This window comes from Elaeis guineensis, chromosome 1, assembly GCF_000442705.2.
Source record: "Elaeis guineensis isolate ETL-2024a chromosome 1, EG11, whole genome shotgun sequence".
In the NCBI taxonomy this organism is placed as follows: domain Eukaryota; kingdom Viridiplantae; phylum Streptophyta; class Magnoliopsida; order Arecales; family Arecaceae; genus Elaeis; species Elaeis guineensis.
In genome coordinates this window covers 157,871,437-157,892,942 of record NC_025993.2, presented here as the reverse complement: position 1 = coordinate 157,892,942, position 21,506 = coordinate 157,871,437, and the positions used below count along the sequence as shown (strand labels likewise).

Sequence of the window (21,506 nt, the reverse complement as noted above, 5' to 3'; positions counted from 1 at the left end):
GGAAATAGTATTGGCCTGTTTGGCTGGCGTTCCTTTGGCCGGATATTGTCGGCAGTCATTGTCGGAGTCGTCTGTCCGTTCGGTGGGTAGAGTCGGACGTCGGTCGGACTATTTTGAGGATAAGTCGGCATATAGGGGTCAGCTGGTATATTCCAACAGTTTCCCCCCCACTCCTGAGTCTGATGTCGTGTTGGCCCCCGTTACCACGTGGGCGACGGCCTCGGATGAAAGGAGTGATTTCCATCACATCATGCCCCGACTCTGCCGACCGTACCAATGGACGATCCGGTGTCAGACATCTCATCGGGAACGCAAACCGCCGTCGGTTAATTAATTTCGAGACGCGATTTTTCTACCATGCGTCGGGGGGCTATTGGGCCAGAACTGTTAGCACGGATGGAGGCGATGTGGATGGAGGCGACGTGGCTCGATCTAGGACAGGTGCGTCGAACCGTCGGACCGAGGAAGAGTCCAGGCGCTGCCACGTGTCAACATTCAGAAAATCCTGGTTCAGCACACTTTCAACTCGACCGTCGAAGGGCCTTATATATATACGGCCACTCGTATCCAAAGCTTCACTTTTTACTGTCCTATTTCTGACGCTGAGGTCCTATCGAGTTGTCTCCCAGTCCCAGATAGCTGTTTTCGTCCTCCTTCTTTGAAAGTTCTTCTCGAAGCTTTTCATTCTTGTCCCTTTGTATCTTCGCTCCCTTTGCATTTTCCTTTTTAGTCTCTTTTCTTGGGGCGAGCGTTATGGCTAGAACCTCTCTTCAAGGAAGTCAGTCGGGGAACCCGACCGATGATTTCCGATCGACCCCGGAGGCGGAGGCTTCTTCACTTTCGGGGTTGAACGTCGAACGGCTTAGGGAACAATACGGTATCTCGGAGCAGTTTCGACTTTTCGCCCCTGGGGCTGAGGGTCGGGTTAACAACCCACCTCCGGGCCAGGTGGTCTTTTATGTTGAGGACCTTCGGGCTGGTCTTCGCTTTCCAATTTCGGAGTTCGTCCGGAATGTCCTGGATTATTACGGGCTTTGCCCGACGCGACTGACGTCGAACTCAGTCTGATTAATAATCAGCTTCGCTTTGTCGTGTCGCCTCTTACCGACCTTTCCCCATATCTCTCTCTTCCAGGTGTTCATCGTCCTCCGACCCCACCCAAAAATCCAAGGGTGGTGGTTCTTTAATCTCCGGAAGGGCCTTTTATTCATTACCGATCTTTCATCGTCGATCCACGGGTGGAAGAATCAATTTTTCTTCGCTTCTTCGCTACCCTGGGGGTTTCCTTCTCGCTGGGGCGACCTCCGAACTCAATCGAACGAAAACAGTCGAGTGGAGGCAGAAGATCGAGAGGACTTTCACCGACTGAAGGATATGCCGGTGCCGAAGCAGAGAGAGCTCATCACCGAGCAAGCTCTCTATGACGCCGGCCTAAGTTCGGTTCCTCACTTAGGTACAGTTTGGTCTGTCGGTCGTCTTTTAACTTTTTCATCTGTCTTCGGACTTGTGCTAATCTTTCGTTGAAATTACAGGCATGCTACCGAGAGTAAAACTAATAGATGCCGATATTCGACAGCACGCGGCGAGGAAGAGGCCGGCGCCCAGGGCCAGACCTTCGCGGCCACCCAAGAGGCCCCAGACATCATCCCCGACTGCCGTTGCGAAGGCGGCTGCGCAGCCTGACACCGAACGAGCATCGGGCTTTGAACCAGTCATCGCCTTATCGACATCGGTGGTGCCACCCGAGGCGCCGTCTGAGGAAGAGGCGACGGAGGGGGTAGCCAAAGGAGTATCGATCGCCTCGCCTGTGGAAGAAGTTCGGGTCGAAGCATGAGAGCCCGAACGACCTGCGGTGGCTCCCGTCGTACCCTCGGGAGGAACTCAGTTGAATTCAAGCTTTCCATCTTTCTCCGATCTCCGGGCCTGGGCGACTGATTGGGGGAAGGCTCCGATGGCACCGACGGATGACTCAAGGTTGGCGGACCGCATCGCATCGTCCGACGTTCAGGTTTTCGAGGGAGCATCGGCCCTGGCCAACCATAATTTGGCTAGGAGGTTGTGTCAGGCAACCATTCTCCCGGCCGACCGGGAGCTCTTGAAGAGTCGGCAGGTGATCGAGATGCTCTCTTCATTCTACCCAAACATGATCGAGGTGAGTTCTTCTTTTTCTTTCCTCTCCATTATTATTTTCATCATTTTATTTTTCTGACGACCGACCTTCTACTTGCAGCTGATCTACAACATGTCTGAGTTGGAGGTCGGATACCGGAGGTTTGGCGACATCCGAGCGGCCTGGAAGGATAGGGCAGAAACCACCGAAGCTGAGAAGGCGATGCTGGTGGAACAGCTGAAGCTGTCGGTCGACCGCGAGGCCAGGCTCGAGGAGGAGATTTTTCGACTCACTGATGGCCTGGCTACCTCGGAGGCCAAACTTCAGTCGGCCCGTGAGCAGGCCAAGTGCAAGATCCGTTCCGTTCATCGGCTGCGGCGTGGGCGGGATGGTTGCATTAGTGAGCTCGAGGCCGAATGCGAACAACTTTGGGTCAGCTTGAAAAATCTGACTAAGGCTGAGGAGAACCTGTCCACCGCCCAAGCCGACGCCGACATAGCGAAGGCAGAGGCGGAGTCAGCTAAAGAGGCGTTGAGCTGGGCGGTGGAGGACTTCCACGGCTCGGACGAGTATCGAGAGGAGCTTCTCGAGAGCGGCTTCGCCTCCTACCGAGTGGGGTATGAGGACGCCCAGAATGCAATTCAGAGGCTATATCCGAAACTCGACCTAAGCAGCATCGTCCCTCCGGAGTCGGAGGACCAAGTCGCAGAGGAAGAGGCCGACCCAATATCGGAGGATCAGACGGCTGCAGAGGAGGCCGTCTCTGGGCTGATTGAACGAGCTACCAAAGGTGAGGCAGCTCCAACCTCCGATCCCACTCCGACCCGAGTGGGTGCATCGGTCGCTTCCGAATCCTTTTCGGTCCAAGAAGTTGATTCCGACGAGTAGTCAGAGTATCTGCTCCATTGTTTTTATTTTGTTTTTGTTTCGTCTTTGATACTTGTAATCGGACTTCGATCCAATTTTGTAAGTCTAACTTCAACTAAATGAAATCGAAGATTTTTCAAATTTTCTCCTGCATGCGATTCAAAATGTATGTCTCGCCGAGACATCCCCGAGGGTATAGGTCGTAGATCCGACATACCTCATTAGGACGTTCGGTGGGATCCAGCATAGTTGATCAAGGTAGTCAGTAGCGTGCGCTATGCTAAGGACAGAGCAAGCCCCGATCGCAGACCGACGTCCTGACTGTCATACAGATTGCGTAGGATCCGATGGTCGAGAGCCGTTCGACGTAGTTAGCTTGGGTGTCGACTGTAAGTCGAGCGTCCGCCACCCAGACCTTGGTCGGGCGTGCACGTCGAGCCGAGTGTCGACCAATCTCCGAACGTAGCTTGTTGACACGATCATTCCATAGAATATGATAGTCGAGTAGTGTCTGATGTATTCGGTTAGGATAACGATGACAAATCGAATATCCATTGTCCGATCCTTGGTCGGGCGTATACGTCATGATGTATGATAAACGGTGGCAAGCCGAATATCCTTCGATTGGTCGTGACCAAGTCGGTATGTCGCAAGTGCGATCTCGATCGTCTTGGCATGTTGTTCTTCTTAGTCGAAGCCAAGTCGGCAAGTTAGCCAGCTACACTGATCGAGAGTCGACTGTGGAAGGAGTGCAGCTTCAACTTAGAGAGGTTTTATCGCCAGCGCTGGCCTTTCGTTAGTGTAGGCAGAACGGTTCTCGTAAGAGTTCGATGTGTCGTCGGCGATCGGGCCGTAGGTTTCCAACGAAACGTTGGGCCCAAGTCGGGACGTCGGGGCTTGTACTTCTGACGGGGCCGATCCATGGCGGAGAGCCGAACTTTGTTGACTCTGGAGTTTTGAAGAACGGGAGGCATCTCTCAGCTGACCGAGAAATGAATCGACTGAGTACGATGATCCTTCCATTGAGCTGCTGTACTTCTTTTTTGGTGTTCGGGTACCGCATGTCGATAATCACCTTTATCTTCTCGGAGTTGGCCTTAATTCCGTGTTGAAAAATGAGGAACCCGAGGAATTTCTCCAAAGTTACCCCGAAGGTGCACTTGGTCGGATTTAGCTTCATCCGATGTCGCCGAAGCATGCGAAAAATTTCTTCCAGGTCTTGGATGTGATTTGAAGCCTGTGCGCTCTTCACCAGCATATCGTCCACGTACACCTCTATTTTGCATCCGATTTGAGCTTTGAAGATTTTATTGACGAGTCGCTGGTAGGTGGCTCCGACATTCTTCAGACCGAAGGGCATCACTCTATAACAGTAAAGGCCCTTGGCGGTCATGAAGGCCGTATGCTCTTCATCCTCGAGCGCCTTCCAGATCTGGTTATATCCGACAAAGGCATCCATGAAGCTGAGCAGTCGATGACCGGACGTCGCATCCACCAGTTGGTCGATCTTCGGTAGTGGAAAGTTATCCTTCGGACAGGCTCGATTCAGGTCGGTGTAGTCGATACAGATCCTCCACTTTCTGTTGGCTTTCTTCACCATGACAATATTGACGAGCCAGTCGGGATATGTGGTTTCTCTGATGAAGCACGCCTCGAGTAGTTTGTCTACTTCCTCATCGATGGCCTTCTATCTTTCGGAGGTGAAAGACCGTTTCTTCTATCTCACCGACCTCATGTCAGGGGCGATGTTGAGTCGGTGAGTCATTATTTTCAGAGAGATGCCGGACATATCCACTGCCGACCAAGCGAATATGTCGGTATTGGCTTTCAATAGCTCTATCAACTGCTGTCACTCCGGGTCGGACAATTACGATCTGACCCAGATCACCTGTTTAGGATTCTTTGCCATCGGGATGGAAATCAGCTGTTCAGTCAGTTCACCTCGTTCCTCCTCTTTTCGTTGGTCCAACTTGTCGACCGACAGGGAATCCTTCAATTTATTATTTTGAGTTAAGATTTGGAAGCATTGTCGAGCGAGCCGTTGATCTCCGTGCATTTTTCCAGCTCCGTTTTTAGTCGGAAACCGGACCAACAAATGATATGTCGAGACTATTGCTCTGAGAGCATTTAGTCCGGATCTTTCAAGTATGGCATTGTAGGTCGAAGATACTCGGATAATCGTGAAGGTCAAATAGACAGTGCTTTATCGTGGTTCGACCCCAGCTGTCACAGGAAGAGCAATTTCTCCTTCCACTGCGACGGCATCCCCGGCGAAACCTACTAGGGGCGTAGTGACTCTCCTGAGTCGGTCGATCGACAGTCGCATTCGGGAGAAGGTCGAGTAAAATAAAATATTAGTCGAGCTTCCATTATCAATAAGAATCTTTTTTACATCATAATTCGCTATTATTATCGAGATGACAACAGCGTCATCATGGGGAGTTTGGATTCCCCAAGCATCTTCATCTGTAAAAATGATTACATCATCCTGGCGTGGCTTCTTCGTCGACTCCCCTTCAGCAATCATCCCTTGGTCCAGTCGTTTGGAGATCATGTTGATGACTCCGACAGTAGGCTGATTGTTTGCTGCCTCTTCAGTCGGTTGGGGTCGTCGGTCGGAAAGGGGTCGAGTCGGCGGGTCCTTTTGATACTTTTCGAGATATCTTCATCGTATGAGGGTCTTTATTTCATCCTTGAGTTGGATGCATTGCTCGGTGTTGTGATCGTGGCCCCGATGGAATCGACAGTATTTTTTTCGATCGCAGCCCTTTGCCTTCAGAGGCGGAGGCCGTCGTAGATATTCTGCTCCTTTGATCTCCATCAGGATCTACGCATGAGGAGCAGAGAGAGGGGTGTAGGAGTCATACCTGTGATGCGTCGGTCTCGGACTCTGCCGTCGGGGCGATCTCGGGTTCCGTCGTCGGGGCGAGACCCATTTATCGGTCGGAGGCCTGTTGGGTTCAGCAGGAGCCCGATTTTTTTTTCTGCTTCTCCTTTTGGCCCTTGCTCTCGGTCAGGCATCGATCGGAAGCTCCTTTGTCCACATGCATGTATTTGTACGCGCGCTCCAGTAATTCGGCATATGTCCGGGGGAGGATCTTGTCCAAGAAATATGTGAATTGGGACCCCCTTAGCCCCCTCTTCATGGCCGAGATAGCCATGGCTTCGTTGAGGTCCCAAACCTCAAGTGTCGCCGCATTGAATCAGGCCACAAAGTATCGGAGTGTCTCATTTTCTCTCTGTTTGAGGGAGAAAAGACTGTCCGAGGTTCGTGGTGGTTTCCGACTGGTGCTGAAATGAGCCATGAAAGAATGCTCGAGCTGTCCGAAGGAGTGGATACCTCCTGAGCAGAGGTCGGAGTACCAGGCCCTGGCAGCTTTACGAAGTGTGGTGGGGAAGCCGATGTAGAGGAGGGCATCGGTTGCCCTTTGAATTGTCATGAGAGCCTTGTAGCTCTCCAGATGGTCAACTGGATCGGTGGAGCCATCGTAAGGCTCTACATGAGGCATCTTGAACCGACTAGAGATTGGTTCATCGAGGATAAATCGAGAGAGAGGTTGGGTGGTCCGGAAGTCGACGTTGTTTGAAGACTTCTGACCATCCGCCTGGAGCTGGGCAAGTCGACGGTCGATTTCTTCGAATTTACGTTTGTAGTCATCCAACCGTCGGTGTTGAGAAACCCCAGGAGTCGAACCTCCCGACGAATTTGAGAGGGAGGCGGACGGTGTCCACGACCGCTTCTCCTTCCTCACTCGCTCCAGCTGGGAAGGAGAGGGACGCCGAGACCGGTGGGTGTCGCGCCGTGGCCGCCTCCCCCCTTCTTGGTGGGAGTGCTGAGATGGCTGCTCTTGAGGAGGAGACGGAAGTTGACGCGGGCGTCGGTGACTGCTTCTGGATGGCATCGGGTGCACTGCCGGTTGTTCCGCCTGCGGTTGCGGCAACTGGGGTTCGCCAGAATAGTTGTTGTTGGAGGTTTTTGACCGCGTTCGCCAGAATAGTCATTTGCCGCACGATCGCCACAATCTGTACCTTCGTGGTCACCACAGGATGTGGAGAGCTGGGTTCCATCATGGAGGGTAAAGGAGGGGCCTCTTCCCGATGGGAAGAGTGCCTCGTCGATCCAGTAGCTCTCGATCGCTGAACCCTGATTTTTGTCATCTCGAAAGGTTTTTCAAGCTCTATGGAGCTCGCTGTCTTACCGCCGCCGCGGGCCGCTCCCCCTTCCTAGCGTGCCAAATCTGTTGCGGTCAATCCTCTCGTCGCCCGATCGTCGGGGACGTACGCCTGCAAGGAAAGTCCTCACTGATCGGAGATGTCTCCAGCGGGAACCCTCCGATGCTTAAGTCAGAGAGGAGACTAGGCAACAGTGAAAAAATCAGGGGCTCAGCGAGAGAGAGAGAGAGCTTACCAAAACCATTGCCTTACCCCGTTTTATAGTAGAATGCGATATGATCCCGCCATTAATGGTGTAGACAACTGGAGAGTTGTCAAATCGCTGGGGGCTATCAAATCGTCGTGGATTGTCAGGTTATTAGAATTAACCAATGTCTTTGGCAGGACAACGCCCCATGGCAGTCGTACAGCATGTCCTTGGCAGGACAACAGCCCATGGCGGTTGTACGCCGTTTGGACGGGCTGGCCGACTATATGTCGGTATTTGGTTGCCGGGACGTCGGGTGATGACTCGGAAACACCGTCAGCTGATCTGGAGCCTTGTGGAAGTCGGATGTCGGCTGCCACCTCTGACAGTGAGTCGGTGATATGGGTTCGGCCGCTCGGCTGGTTGGAAATAATATTGGCCTGTTTGACCGGCGTTCTTTTGGCCGAATATTATCGGCAATCATTGTTGGAGTCGTTTGTCCATCCGGTGGGTAGAGTCGGACGTCGGTCGGACCGTTTCGAGGATTAATTGGCGTATAGGGGTCAGTCGGTATATCCCAACAGAACTCTAGATATAAATTATACCTAATATAAATGTAATTTCAAGAGTTTGTCCGGATAAATTGGCTAAAATCATGTAGCTGATGACTGAAGGTGTTTGGGAGCTATCCTCAGGGAAGACTGGGATAAACACTTTTTATCCTCTTTCCAATTGGTGCTTTAGCAAGCAAGCATGCGATTGCCTATGTACCCTACAATGCTCAACTGGTGGCACCTAACGATGCGTTAATTTTAAAAAAGACGGAGAGTTGGACACACTCTATTTTGGTTGGATAGGTCATGGGTTGTACAACGAAGATAGAAAAGAAGACATGTCACCACTTAAAGCAAAATTCTGCCCATGAAACTAGCCCAACAAGCCAACAAAACTCTCCATCACCACCCAAGCAAGCGTTCTCTGTCATACACCACCTTCTTATGGCGTGAACGTCAAATGAACAAGGGAGCCTGAAACATATGCGAAGCTAGCACTGTCACGGCAAAGGGGACAAAAGTAAAAGTTGAGACAAGAGTTGACTAATGAATAATACGACTTTAGACCTTCACCACTGCTTTTGACCTATTCAGTCCAAGTCTCCGCGATACAACCAGATCAAATGCAAATTTTATCACTTAAAAAAAAAAAAAAAAATCCGTTTAAGAAAGGTTGTGCATGGACAAGTTTCTGGAAAGATTAAGAGAGCGATGCACCACCCTAAACAAGAAAAGCCTGCTACTAGGAACATGATTTATTCACCGTTAAACCATAAACAGCTAATTGTGAGAACGGATCTGAGATTATCCCTTTTGACTGAGAACATATCCGGGGCCGGTAAAGAAGTAGAACAACAACATTCATTACAACAGTAAATGAAGGTTTCAGTGCTTATCCACCATGAGATGATCAACGTTTTACTGAAAACTTGATTTGAATTTATTCGCCAGTGGCTTTAATTCACAAATTCTTTTTAGTTTTCTTTACTCTGCTAGATTGAGAATTTGGGATTACATATTTTGTAAATTGAGACTGTAAGCTAACTTGCTCCAATTGGTCACAATTTGGCAGAAGGCTTCAAATATTATCCAGACCTGCACCCATAAAGTTCTATGAATGCTTAACACCATTAGCGCCAGCCAATCTACCGCTGGATCTGCTTTTTGCCAAATGAGTAACTTGAAAGTTTTGATTGAATCAAATCATGCATGTCATCCATCGTCTGATGGTACTTGAGCCTGATAAGGTCCATCACACTAGGTAAACATCCAAAGCTATCAATGCACATTTTTCCAGTCCTCGAGAAATAGCCTTACATATAGCAAATACTTTTGCATCGTCAATGCCTATACCGTGCTTCACTTTGCAGCCACATTTAAAAAAAAAAAAAAAAAAAAAAAATCTTGGAGGGGACAAAGCAATGGATACCATAGATCCTCCAACAACAGTCCCATCAATGTAATTTTCTTAATCCCGTCCTCTCGGTTGATACTGCATCTTCTTACTTTCAACATGAATCTTATGATTAAATGACTCTAATCTTTTAACAATGACCCTAGAAATATAATATACAGAAAACTCCTTTTCTTTTGATGTTGATTGAGTAGTGGATAAGGAAATCTTATGATTAAATGACTCTAATCTTGTAATAATGACCCTAGAAATATATTCTACACCGATCTCCATTCTTTTGATGTTGATTGAATAGTGGATAAGGAAAACTTATCGGTTTGACCAACCAAAAAGCACCAAAAAATTAATAGATAAAATTATTTGATCAAAGGCTCCAAAGATATTAAGTGAAACAAAGTTAGTTAAACACCAAAAGGTCTTGGTTCTCTTCACTTTATGTTCTTATATTTTCTGCAGCTCATCCCACCAAACAGGGAACATCAAGCAAACAGTGGATAAACTTTAACAGCTAGTCAGCTGGTTGGGGATGATTAAATCTATATACTCCTTGGTCAGCCATTCATGGTCTAAACACAACCTAATTGCTTAAAAGACATATAACCGAATTATGTACAAATCGATCTGAAGAACCCTCCCCTCCAATAAAAATCTGATTTTCTATTTTTCTGTGGGCGAATTAGTTGTGGAACTTAGTGGAAAAGCTAAATCTGAATGAATGATACGATGCTTTGCTTTAATTTATTCAGCTTTCAGGTTAATAGTTTGAACTCTATGCATAAGCAAAGGATAGATTAAGTGACAAAAAAATGCTTACACAGTAGTAGAGAAAATATATTAAGCAGAATAAAGAATATAAAAAACTTATATATATATATATATATATAGATGGATGGATAGAGCCGTGCCATATCAGTAGTGTTCTTTGAGGAAGACTAGTGATTAAATGTCTGCATACATATTACTCTAAGTGCCAAGTGGGAGAAAACTTTTGATGATATTAGTTTGATCTTATGATTTGCTGAATTATCTCTAACTATACCAATAGCTGATTGGGATGGTTCTGATGTTCGAAATGAGATAAACGATGAGAGGAAAAAGGAGAAGGAAAGAGAGGAAGACAGAAAAAAAGAGAAAGAGAGAGAGAGAGAGCCTTTGGAGACTGCTGGAGTATAGCCGAGCTCCTTACGTTACTGTCGAGCTTGGAGGATATGAGAGAAGGGTGGAGGTAGGGAAGGAGAGGGAGAGAAGGCTGTTGGAGATAGTTGCTGACTTCAACCAACCCCCTTCCCTTCCACCCCTTCCCCCCTCAACACCCCCTCCCTCTATAAAAAAAAAAGAAACAGGGAAGTCGACAACACAATTGCTAATTTCACCAGATAAATTGCAAAAAAGAAAAAAAAAAAAGAAAAAGAAAAAGAGAGGCCAAAATCTCTGTTTGGATTGATAGGAGGTGGGAGCCCTTCCTTCAGTGTTCACCGGCCTCAGCTATGATAAGGCAGTCTCATTGGAGTGCTTCGGAGGCTCTTTTTCTCTCTCCTTCCCTCCCCCTCCCTCTTCCTCTCCCCTTCTCCCTCTGCCTTCTCTCCATGTTAGTTTGGGCCTGGTATGGAATGGCATGAAAATATGTACCGAATCGTACTACCGGTTGATCAGTCCTAGCTCCAATACTGACATAGTGATCTCATTAAATTAGGACTAAACACATTCAATAATGGAGGTGGAACTGAATTTTCAATAATGGCATGTCTTACAATATCACAGAACACCATGTTAATCTGGAAAGTAGATGGAAAAGGTTGCATTCAACTCGGGTAGGAAGATACATCACCCACTAGCTAAACCTTACCAAGAACACCATACTTGCCTTCCGCCTGTAAGAGTGGGCAAAAAGGCTCCCATCAAGTAGTTCACATAGGGTTCAGATTCAGCTTACCACCAAAGGGTCAGATTAAAGTTCCCGCTTTATGAGAATCTCCTGAAAAACAAATGATGTTGGAATTTATTCATAGGTCCCCACTCATCAGCACTGGCATTTATCCATCGCAGACCAAGGTTATCCATTGCTGACAAGTCATTATTCGCATGAAATCAACACAATCTTCATCCGAGACCAAGGTTATCTATTGTCCATAGGTGCTCATACCTGCTAGACGAGTCATCAACCAGAAATCTTGGTTACATCACATCGACACACTCCCCTGATCATTCCCATTGACAATTTATACAGAGAAACTCCTTTTATCTGTTGTTTCATATAACCATAGAATCAATAAGTTCTGCCGAGCCAAATTGCTTGCTTTCTAGGACGTAGAAAGCTCAACCAAAGGCGAAAATAGAAATGACAGTCATCAAATCCATGTCATCCAATCCATTAAAGAGACATTATTATCTTAAGATGGAGGTTTTAAAGCAAAAGACCACTCACCACTATCATTAACAGTTATCCGATTGCTTCCTAACAGAATATCCTTTGAATTCTTGGTCTTTGCATCTCTAACCTTATTAGTGCTTCTCCATTCTTGATCAGCATAATGATGTTTATATAACTGCATATTATGTGCATGTGTTTTAGTCAATTATTATATACAAATGTCAATGACAACGGTATAACCTATTGTCCAGCTACGTCTTCCTAAACTTGTAACACTTCTTTCAAGATTTTCATGGAATAAAAGCTAAGAATCATCCAACTAGACATTATTTGCCCCTAACAGCAGATTCCATGCATATGTTCCTGGACTACTGCAAGAATTCAGCCTCCAGTCACTAGCTTTTAGCAATATTGGTTCAGATCTAAGGGTTTTAAAAATTGAACTCCTGCTGTTTGAATTAGTTGATAATGCCCAGTGAGACATTCTCTTCAGTTCTCTAACACCTAACACCATTTGAATTAATAGTACTTCAAGAAATGCTGCATGTGTGAGTGCACTGAAGTATTTTTACTTGCTAATAGTGAAAAAAATAAGATGTGTTACTGCACATTTCTAGAAATTTTGATGGTATATTCCTCAACATGAGTGACAAATGCATTAAAATCCAAATTGTTAGAAGTTCATACACAAGATATCTGACATTCTTCAATCATTATTCATTAACACAGCAAACATATGGATTCACATGTTAAAATAGCTCTTTAAATTAATTTTGGTGCCTAATGTAGCTCCCCAAATCAAACATCAATTTCCCCCTTTTTGTTGAGAATCTTCCTGCGGAACTACCATCACCAATAAAATAAAATCCAACAAAACCATCACTCTTTTAGGTTTCGTATCAGAACCAACTCATTCCCTAAGATGCCTTGGCTAAAAATTAGCGCAGATTCAGAGGGTTGATGTCAGTTTGACAACTGGTCATAAAATGTTCTCAAGCTCTGCAAGCCTAGAGATGATTCTTAAAACCATTCTTGTGAAGATAGAACCATTTAGTTAGTTAGTTGAGGTATAGACACCAACATTGCCAATAAATACTAGGAGAAGTCCATATATTTTAAGAAGATGCACAGAATGACTGAACTGGCTATGGAAAGTTGAGGTTTTTTTAGTATCGAAGGAAACCTTAAGTTGATTCTACCACATTCAAATCAACAGATGAGTTAATCGACACTCAAAAAAAAAAAAGACAATCAGAGTAAAAAAAAATGCAGGATAACTTTTAGAAACAGATATATAATGCGACTCTGAAGGAAATTATAGACCTCTATCAAGAAAAAGGAAATTACAGTAGAAAATACAACAGTCTAAAAGCTTGGTTGTCTCAAAGATGATAAACATATATAAGCATTTACAAAACTGTAAAGTATGACTAAAAAATGAATTACACAAATATTAGCAATCACCTATGAAAAAATAACCTACTTCAAAATCCTTTTAGAAGCACAACTATGATTGTTGCAAGGCCATGGTCAAATTAGAGAAAGTGAATTTATCTTTACCCATCAGGGAGGAGATACTAACTCAAAAACCTTTTGCCAATTCCTGATGTTGAAATATAGTACCTATGACTTCCTGAAATCTTGGATCTGCCTTCAGAACAATTTGAGTGCTACCCAGTTCTGTAAAAGGACAGTAAGGGAGGATTCCAGAAAGCAGATAATGTGGACTAACACCAAAAACTCCACATATCTCCCCAAGAAATAGGATATTTATTCAGCACTATAGAGGAAATATTGTATTAATTTTAAATTTTCAATGAAATAAAAAGAAAAAGAACTCAATTACTACATTGATAACAATTCTTACACAGAATCTGTCAAACCAAATTCTGACATATATTTGAGATTCCTCATCCTTTTGATGTCAAAGGGAAACTAATAATGCCATAGGAAGGAGAAAACATCCAGAAATTTGTGGGTTGGTCAGAAAGGAAGAGAAAGATGTGCATTATAGATGCTCAAGAAGGATAAAAACAAATAAAATTGCAAACTGAAATCTTTTTACATGTAGTTTGAAATGCATAAAAGATAAAAGATGCTTTTTTGATGATGCAGAGTTGGCATTCTATAAATTAAGTTGTTTTTGGCAACTTTAGAGGCAAGTTGATGACTGCATAAACTGCTGCGTTAGCAATATTTTATAGAGAGTTCCTACCAAATGCAAATTTCTGTAACAAAATGGAGAGTTAAATGCAGGCAGTGACACTCTTCTAACATGAGGATGTCCCTCCATTGAATATCCAGCAAGTAAAAAAGAACCAGCAGCAAAGAGTCCATTAATTTGTAGGGATAACTGCAGACCTTCAACTTAGGCATATTCAAGTTAGTGGCAAGGTAATCATATTTAAAAATCCAAAATTTAAACTGAATAATAAGCTTGTTTCATGGCCTAATATCAAATTTTCCATATCAAGGGAACATATGTTTTTAACAGGAATAAAATCATCATTAAGCATCTTCAAGATTTTGAAGATGGACATAAGCACAAACCAGCAAACATAACATACTCAAGTGTCTCCCTGGATACCCCAGAAACAAGTGAATTCTTATAGACATCATTCTTTCCTACATACCAAAAACCATGTTTACTGCAACCATATATGAAATGCTTATAACTGAAGCATTACAACAATAGCAGCCTCCAACATAAAGAAATAATACACACACTATTATGGTCAAGAAGTGTCTCCAAAGTCATCCCTAGTGTAATATAAATCTGAAATGAATGCATCTTAAAAAAGCTCCTATATTTTGAAAGCTGGAATTCATAATCAATAATATACTTTTGCCATTGATATTCATGAAAGACAACCTTGGAGTTTCTTGAATCTCTTGAAAGACAACAGTTTATGATAAAATGGAAACAACAGAATATAGGGGAACTGCCTTAATTATTCAGGCTGCAGACATCAAGAACTAATTGTCTCTGAGTGAAAGTGCTAAAGATGGCTAATATATCCCAAAACAGTATCCTAAGAATATGATAGCCTATGATAAAGGAACACAACCTCTGAAATATTGAACTCAAGTTGATGCAAGTAACATGAATAACAAGAACATGCAATGTTCATTTTCTAAATCATGCACATTCATATTTATAGCATCCATACCAAATTGTCCATTCTCACATCTCAAACAGAAACCCCCATTGGTGCACACACAGAACTTACTAATCCACGATCAACTCCATTAGAGGTAAAAACTATCAGGATACATAATTGATCACATTAAGAGAGAATCAATTTCACATTTCCACTCAAAGAGAAACACCAGATATAAGAAAAGCTTACCAGAAAACAAAATGATTCAAATCATGTGCACCAGTTCCAAAATTATTACATACACTACCACAAATTCTCTAGAAGCTTAAAAAATCATCATGTGAAAGAATTGAATCGAAGGTCCTCATAATATCAACTGCTGTGAATCCTACTACTACACATAGAATGACATGTAGCAACCTTTCATTTCCCACCCAGGTTGATCAAGTACATAAATAACTCCCACTCTCAAACCTATGGCCAACCACATTGAAGTGTGCAATGCCATCAGATACTGGCTGAAGAGATACACCGGACAATGTGATAGACCCTTGAGCAGAAAATTTCACCATACCTACAACTTCGAGCTCACCATCTGCTGAGTCTTGATCAACAGGCATTCGTGCCCTCAGCTTGCCTGGCGGACCCTTCAGAGGAACATCAGGCACGTGCCACCTAAGCACTCTTTCCCCTCGATCTAAAACTGCCTTTGGTGAAACATTAAGCAGGGTCGGATCAACGGGTAGCTTCACAATGAATGTCACATTGCTCAATGGTGCTGGCAATGCTGGGTTGGAGGCATACTGTATCATCACCGAAAACAGGGTGCCACTGTGCCGCTTCACTAGACGGACCCTCAGAGGCAGAGGAGTGAACCGGGGTTGTAAACTATATTGGAGTATTGGAATGGGCTCTTCCATCGATGGAGTCCTAACGTGGAACATTCCATTATCTAGGCTACTGACACGAGAACTCTGCAGCACAGCCCTCTTGATTCCGGAGGTGCCGTCGAGATGGAAAGAGAACTCCGTTTCCTTTCCGGCAGCCTTCTTCGGAGGCAATGTTCGCAAAAAGACGGTGCCTTTCAAGCCTACACGGGCAAGCAAAGACTCCCTGAACTCGCCATTGATCTCTTCATGGATGTACATCTCCGGGTCTGTCATCTCCTGGGTCTTTGTCACCAAGAGATTCTCCAGAGGCGCGCCAGCTCCAGCTGCAGCAGTAGGCCCTGTTGTGGTGCTCTGGCTAGTAGCGAGCAACTCAAGACCACTCAATCCCTGGGGCTTGATGGGCTTCTTGGCGGTCGTTACAAACTCAGAGGCATCAAGGCCACCTCCAAATGGCGCATCGCCACCGAGACCTTCGAATGCCTCCGAGAGGGAGGCTTCCTCATTGCCAAATTCAATCCCACCATATTCTCCTTCGAACCCTTCAACTCCGATGAAGGTGGGTTTCGTGGCTTCGGCCGGAGGGAGCGTCGTAACCTCGAGCCCGGCGAGGGCTGCAGTGGGATCCGCCCCAGCGGAAGCCGTATCCTTGCTTTTCTTGAACCCTCCTACCAGGGCGTCCTCCAGTTTGTTGATCTTCTCGCTGGCGGCGAACGGATCCTTCTCCTCTGCGGCCTCCTCGGCCTGGTCCTTCTGCTGCTCGTCCGCAGGGAGGGAGGCGGTGACAGGGGCGATGGCCGCGGCGACCTCGTCCCCGGCGGCGAGGGTCTCCGCCGGGAGCTCGAAGAAAGCCTTGGAGAAGGAGTCGAGGTTGGCACGGCGATCGAGGGAGAGGGCCTCGGCGCCGCCGGACCACGTATCGGCGCCCCGGACGCGGTTCTCGGCGTCGATGGCGGTGTGGACCATCTTGGCAATGCTGTCACCATGGATAGAGGAGAGGATGGTGGCGAGGCGAACGCTTCCGACGCCACGAAGGACGATGTCAAGGGCCATGTAGATCTCGGGGTACTTGCGGTGGAGCTTCTCGGGGGTAACGTCGACGCCGCGGCAGGCGGCGACGACGACGCTGACGGCCTGGTTGACGGTGTGTATGCAATCGAAGATGTTGTTGGTGCGGCCGCGGTCGGAGTCGCGGTCGATGGTGGTGATGCCGAGGACGTAGATGGTGTTGACGAGGCGGTAGACGACGCGGTACTTGCTCTCGATGCCAACCACGACCTGGCCGCTGGACGCGGCAAGGGGGTCGTCACCGAGGGCGGAGTCGAGGTCGCCGGGGGCGAGGTGGGACGCGGTGGCGGGGGGCTGCTGCTTGTGGGGGCCGGCGGTGGCGGTGAAAGCGAGGCGAGTCTGCCGGAAGGCGGCGAGGGCGGCGAGGGCGCGAGCCGGGGGGAACCACTCGAGCGTCTGGAGAAGGACGTCGGCGCCGTTGGCGGGCTGGAGGGAGAGTGCGAGGCACGCCATCGCCGATACTAACCAATATTTGGAACTCGGAGATCAACACGAAGTTGAGCGAATTCCCGTCTTCTCTTTAATAGGCTATGATCTTGGCTTTGGGGCATTTGGTTGCAGCTGGATCAGATCTGGGCTTTCCCTCTGCTTCCGTTTTGATAGGTCTCTTCTGCTCGCGAAACGGAAGGGTAAAAGGCAGTTCTTACGCACCGAAGGAATAGTCCTAACATAACAAATGGTTAAGCAGCAGAGAAATGCAACGGCTCAGATTAAATCTTTGGGAAGGGCGTATAAAGGATTTCCTGCGGACACGAATCAAACGAACGGAAATCAACCATCAGATGTTTCTACTCGGAATTATCATTTCAGCTCCTCGTTTCTCTTTTACACATTGGACGTAGGCAGTAACTATGGACTATTAATTGCACGGTTTCGAGCCAGAAGGACATGCCATAAGGTTCATATCTATCAATCATATTCATATATAACAGTACGGGACGATTTAAAAATAACAACATATTAATTCTCATCGTGTTTCGCAAAGCGAGGGGATGCTAAACACCGAATAGGGCCGTCGTCGACACCGCCCTCACATCAGAAATCTTGAAGAAACCCAGAATTAGGCAGAAACCCCATCCAAATAACAATTGGGCCTGCAACGAGAAGTGGGAGTATGGGGAGACGGCAAGATATTTGAGAGCAATAGTTGCTTGCTATCATTAAGAATTCCAGAAGATTACATCAACTGAAGCCCTAATTCTAGTGCAATCCTTCAATTACACCATAAGAACATGCCATCTCAAGCCCAACCGAGCCCCCAATTATAAAACAGAAAAACCCTAACCTAAACTACTAGAATTTTACATGCCAGAGAGCGACTGCTATCCCTAGCCACCGAAGCCGTAGAGGGTGCGGCCCTGGCGCTTGAGGGCGTAGACGACGTCCATGGCGGTGACCGTCTTCCGGCGGGCGTGCTCGGTGTAGGTGACAGCGTCGCGGATGACGTTCTCGAGGAAGATCTTGAGGACGCCTCTCGTCTCCTCGTAGATGAGGCCGCTGATGCGCTTCACGCCGCCACGCCGTGCGAGACGCCGGATGGCAGGCTTGGTGATGCCCTGGATGTTGTCCCGGAGGACCTTGCGGTGGCGCTTCGCACCGCCCTTCCCCAATCCCTTGCCTACCTTTCCACGTCCCGACATCTTCTTGAAGCTCTTTCCCTTTTCCGCTCCGGTGCAACTCTTCCGGCCCTCGAACGCTTTCACTCCGGGTGTTCGGGTATATGGAGCTCCATCCTTTTATAGTTTCTTAGCTCTCTCTTTGGCGGTTGGATGGGAGAGCAATCCGCGAGAGGCATTTGCTTTCGTTTCTGACCGTCCGATTAGACCACCTCACATTTTATTGGTGGAGGAATGAGGTGGTGGATCCAAGTCTTATCAGATTCAGGGGCAATGGAAGAGCCCTATTATTATATATGCCTGCCATGTGCAAAGAAACGGGACAATAGGAAAATTTTTATCCTAATATTCAGTCCGACAAGTAAAATTACGAAAACTAGACGTGCATAGAAAACTATTTCAACTTAAACTAATATATTTCAACATAATGGCTGATAAAACTATCAACGAAAAAATCATCAAAATTTATGCAATCGTAGTTTTTAAAATTTTAAATAATTTTCATTATAAGATACAAAAATAAAGTATGATGAAGATTATGTTTTGTCGGTACTTAAGTATCTTGATCCGAAAACATTAAGTGAAACACTACAATATATCATTATATTGGAATTCCTTCAATCTTCCATCCCAACTAAGCTGAGACCTTCAATTTGAAATTAGGAACCTATCAAGCCTGGTCACTATTAGTCCCAGTTGCATTGAATACCAAAGCACCTTATCAAGTGCCATGATATTTTTTTTGATAAATTGAAAGTCATTAACCCACCTGGTGCAAATATAATCATCAGAATTAGAAAATAAAATATTTAAAAATTAAAATAAAATAGTATTAAGATCAAAATTTATTATGCTGGTACTGAAAATCGAACTAATCGACTGATAATATGATTTAGTATGCTCTCATATCGTTCAATATTGGATCCATACCAATACAGTAAAGAAAGCAAAGGAGACGAAGAACCAGAGAGGTACAAAGATAGGGGAGGGAGGGAGAGGGGGGAGGAAGAAGGGAGGGAAAGAGTGAAGGTTGGTGGAGTGGGCTTGACATGATAGAGAGGGCGGGGGATAGGAAGACTAGGAGAGAGGAAAAGAGAGAGGGAGAAGGATGGAAAGGAAGAGGGAGGAAAGGTCATGGGAGGATCATGAAGACCAACGGGGTTGCTGATTTTAAATTAAAATCTCAAAATAAAAAAAAGTAGGGATCCATTAGGATCTTGTTTTTTGATCATCTCTAGGGTGGAGGTCTTCCTCCATCCCTCCACACCCTTCAGCAACCTCCATGACTCTCCAATGACCTCCAGCAGCTCTTCTTCCGTCCTATCTCTCTCTCTTCTTTTTTTTCCTGCTTCCTCTCTTTCTCTATTGATTTTTCATTTTGATTGTTGGAACCATCCCGGTCTATCATCAGCATAGCTCGGAATGTCCTGAACCTAATAATTCGAGATGGTTTTATATTTTTTAGTTGAGATATTCTTTGATCAGTTAAATGAAAAATAAAAGAGTTTGAAGAGAAATACTATGAATGAAAGAGAGTATTCAATTAAAACAAGAAATGGTGATCAACTAGAGCTTGGATAAGGAAAAAAAACCTAAGGGTGCATACTATCTTAGTTTTCGATGGATTGCCAAATCAGTTGCTTCCCTCGTCAGGCCTTACCTCTTCCCTTACTCTTAGGTATTCAGGATGTTTAATCTATTGAGAGCATCTTAAGGCTTCCAAATAAGTTATATTGTGTTGTCCAAATTTTCTGTACAAAAAATATCAAAATTTAAATAAATCCGACTCAAAGCTTGATTAAAAATGAATATATTTTAGGAGTGAGGCCTGGCTCATGATTAGCTCTAATTTTTTTTCTTTTTAAGGAATAAGACATACATTTTACCATTTCACGATCTTAGGTCTCATTTAGCACTATTGTAGGTAGTAGAGCTTTTATCTGCAAAGCCTTTTATGGTAAAGCTTTCGCTAGTTAAGAATTTAATGAAAAATTATTTGTTGTTTTATAAAAATGTTTTTAAAGTATTATGGAACTTGAACATCTACTTGATGACCAAACTGAGAAGGTATTTCTGGCATCATGAAACAATAATAAAGGATATTGCATGGTACTTTCAATCATTTATCTTATCGAAAACCTAAAAAATTGGGATTACTCTCTAGATTTGAAATCCAATTTATCTTGTCCCCCTCTTTTAAGGATAATGATGTGGCATGGATTCATTGGCTTATGATTGCTATACCAAAATCATTGATTGAGCTACTAACTTGAGCAATCGACTGAGCTGTGGAGCTGAACAAATGACTAGAGTAGCTAATTAAAGATTTTGACGAGATTGACCGGTCAAAATAATTGATCAATAGCAATAAGCCACTTGTGTCTCATACAAAGCCCATTTAAAATCATTAAAGTTTATTAAAAAGATAGTTATAACCCGCGTATGCACTTATAAGATATGATGTGAGACAGTTACAACTCGTCCTGTATGTTAAGCAATTACTACGTGATCAGATGGTTATTGCACGTCTAACTGTCAAAATGTGCCCGACCTTCTCAGATAACCATGCCTCCATCCTGATAAATATCAGAATCTAGAATACCTTTAGGCATGCTCTTATCCCCACACTGATATTCTGCTTTACTCTCTCAAATCTCCTCTGTTTTCCAAATTCCTGATCTAATTTAGATATCGAAGGGTCTCCCACCGAATAACAAAATCCTCCTTTTCGGTGTTTTCTTTCTTGTTTCGAGTAGGACTCTAAGCGGACCTATTCATTTGAGCACGATAAGCCGAGCATAACCAGTCAATCATCATCCGCCAGCCCATCCCATTTGGCTGTATCGGATTTTCGCGGCAACAAATTCTATCGGCCTGGAACCTCTCCAACTATAAAATTCCTTGAAGTGGCCCATTTGGCTGTATCGGATTTTCCCAATGGCAACATCTCCTGAAGAGGTCCCAAAACTTCTACTGAGAATTATTCGTCACACAACTTGCTGCAATCATCCGGCCTGGCCCTAAGCGTCAATTCGATTAATCTCCAATGAAATCTTGTTTCTACAAAATTTTCGTGGATGGGGTATTTTATTGTTTTCCCCGGCCTGAAGCTCCCTGCTGAGTGCCACTCGCTCGTAGATGTTTTCATTATCTCATCG

The 21,506-nt window shown here is 45.2% G+C and overlaps 2 protein-coding genes across 2 annotated transcripts; both read right to left on the bottom strand.

Annotated features, from left to right (window-relative positions):
* Positions 1-14,963: 14,963 nt before the first annotated feature.
* LOC105039263 (uncharacterized) lies at positions 14,964-17,634 on the bottom strand. Its single transcript, XM_010915355.3, has one exon. The coding sequence runs from the start codon at positions 17,183-17,185 to the stop codon at positions 15,221-15,223; it is 1,965 nt and encodes a 654-aa protein (XP_010913657.1). The 5' UTR covers positions 17,186-17,634; the 3' UTR covers positions 14,964-15,220.
* Positions 17,635-17,865: 231 nt separating this feature from the next.
* LOC105039262 (histone H4) lies at positions 17,866-18,457 on the bottom strand. Its single transcript, XM_010915354.4, has one exon. It carries the CDS (start codon positions 18,370-18,372, stop codon positions 18,061-18,063), a length of 312 nt encoding a protein of 103 aa, XP_010913656.1. The 5' UTR covers positions 18,373-18,457; the 3' UTR covers positions 17,866-18,060.
* Positions 18,458-21,506: the final 3,049 nt, after the last annotated feature.

Excerpts from the sequence above, each read along its gene's own strand:
- LOC105039263 (XM_010915355.3), bottom strand. The coding sequence starts at position 17,185 with ATGGCGTGCCTCGCACTCTCCCTCCAGCCCGCCAACGGCGCCGACGTC.
- LOC105039262 (XM_010915354.4), bottom strand. The coding sequence starts at position 18,372 with ATGTCGGGACGTGGAAAGGTAGGCAAGGGATTGGGGAAGGGCGGTGCG.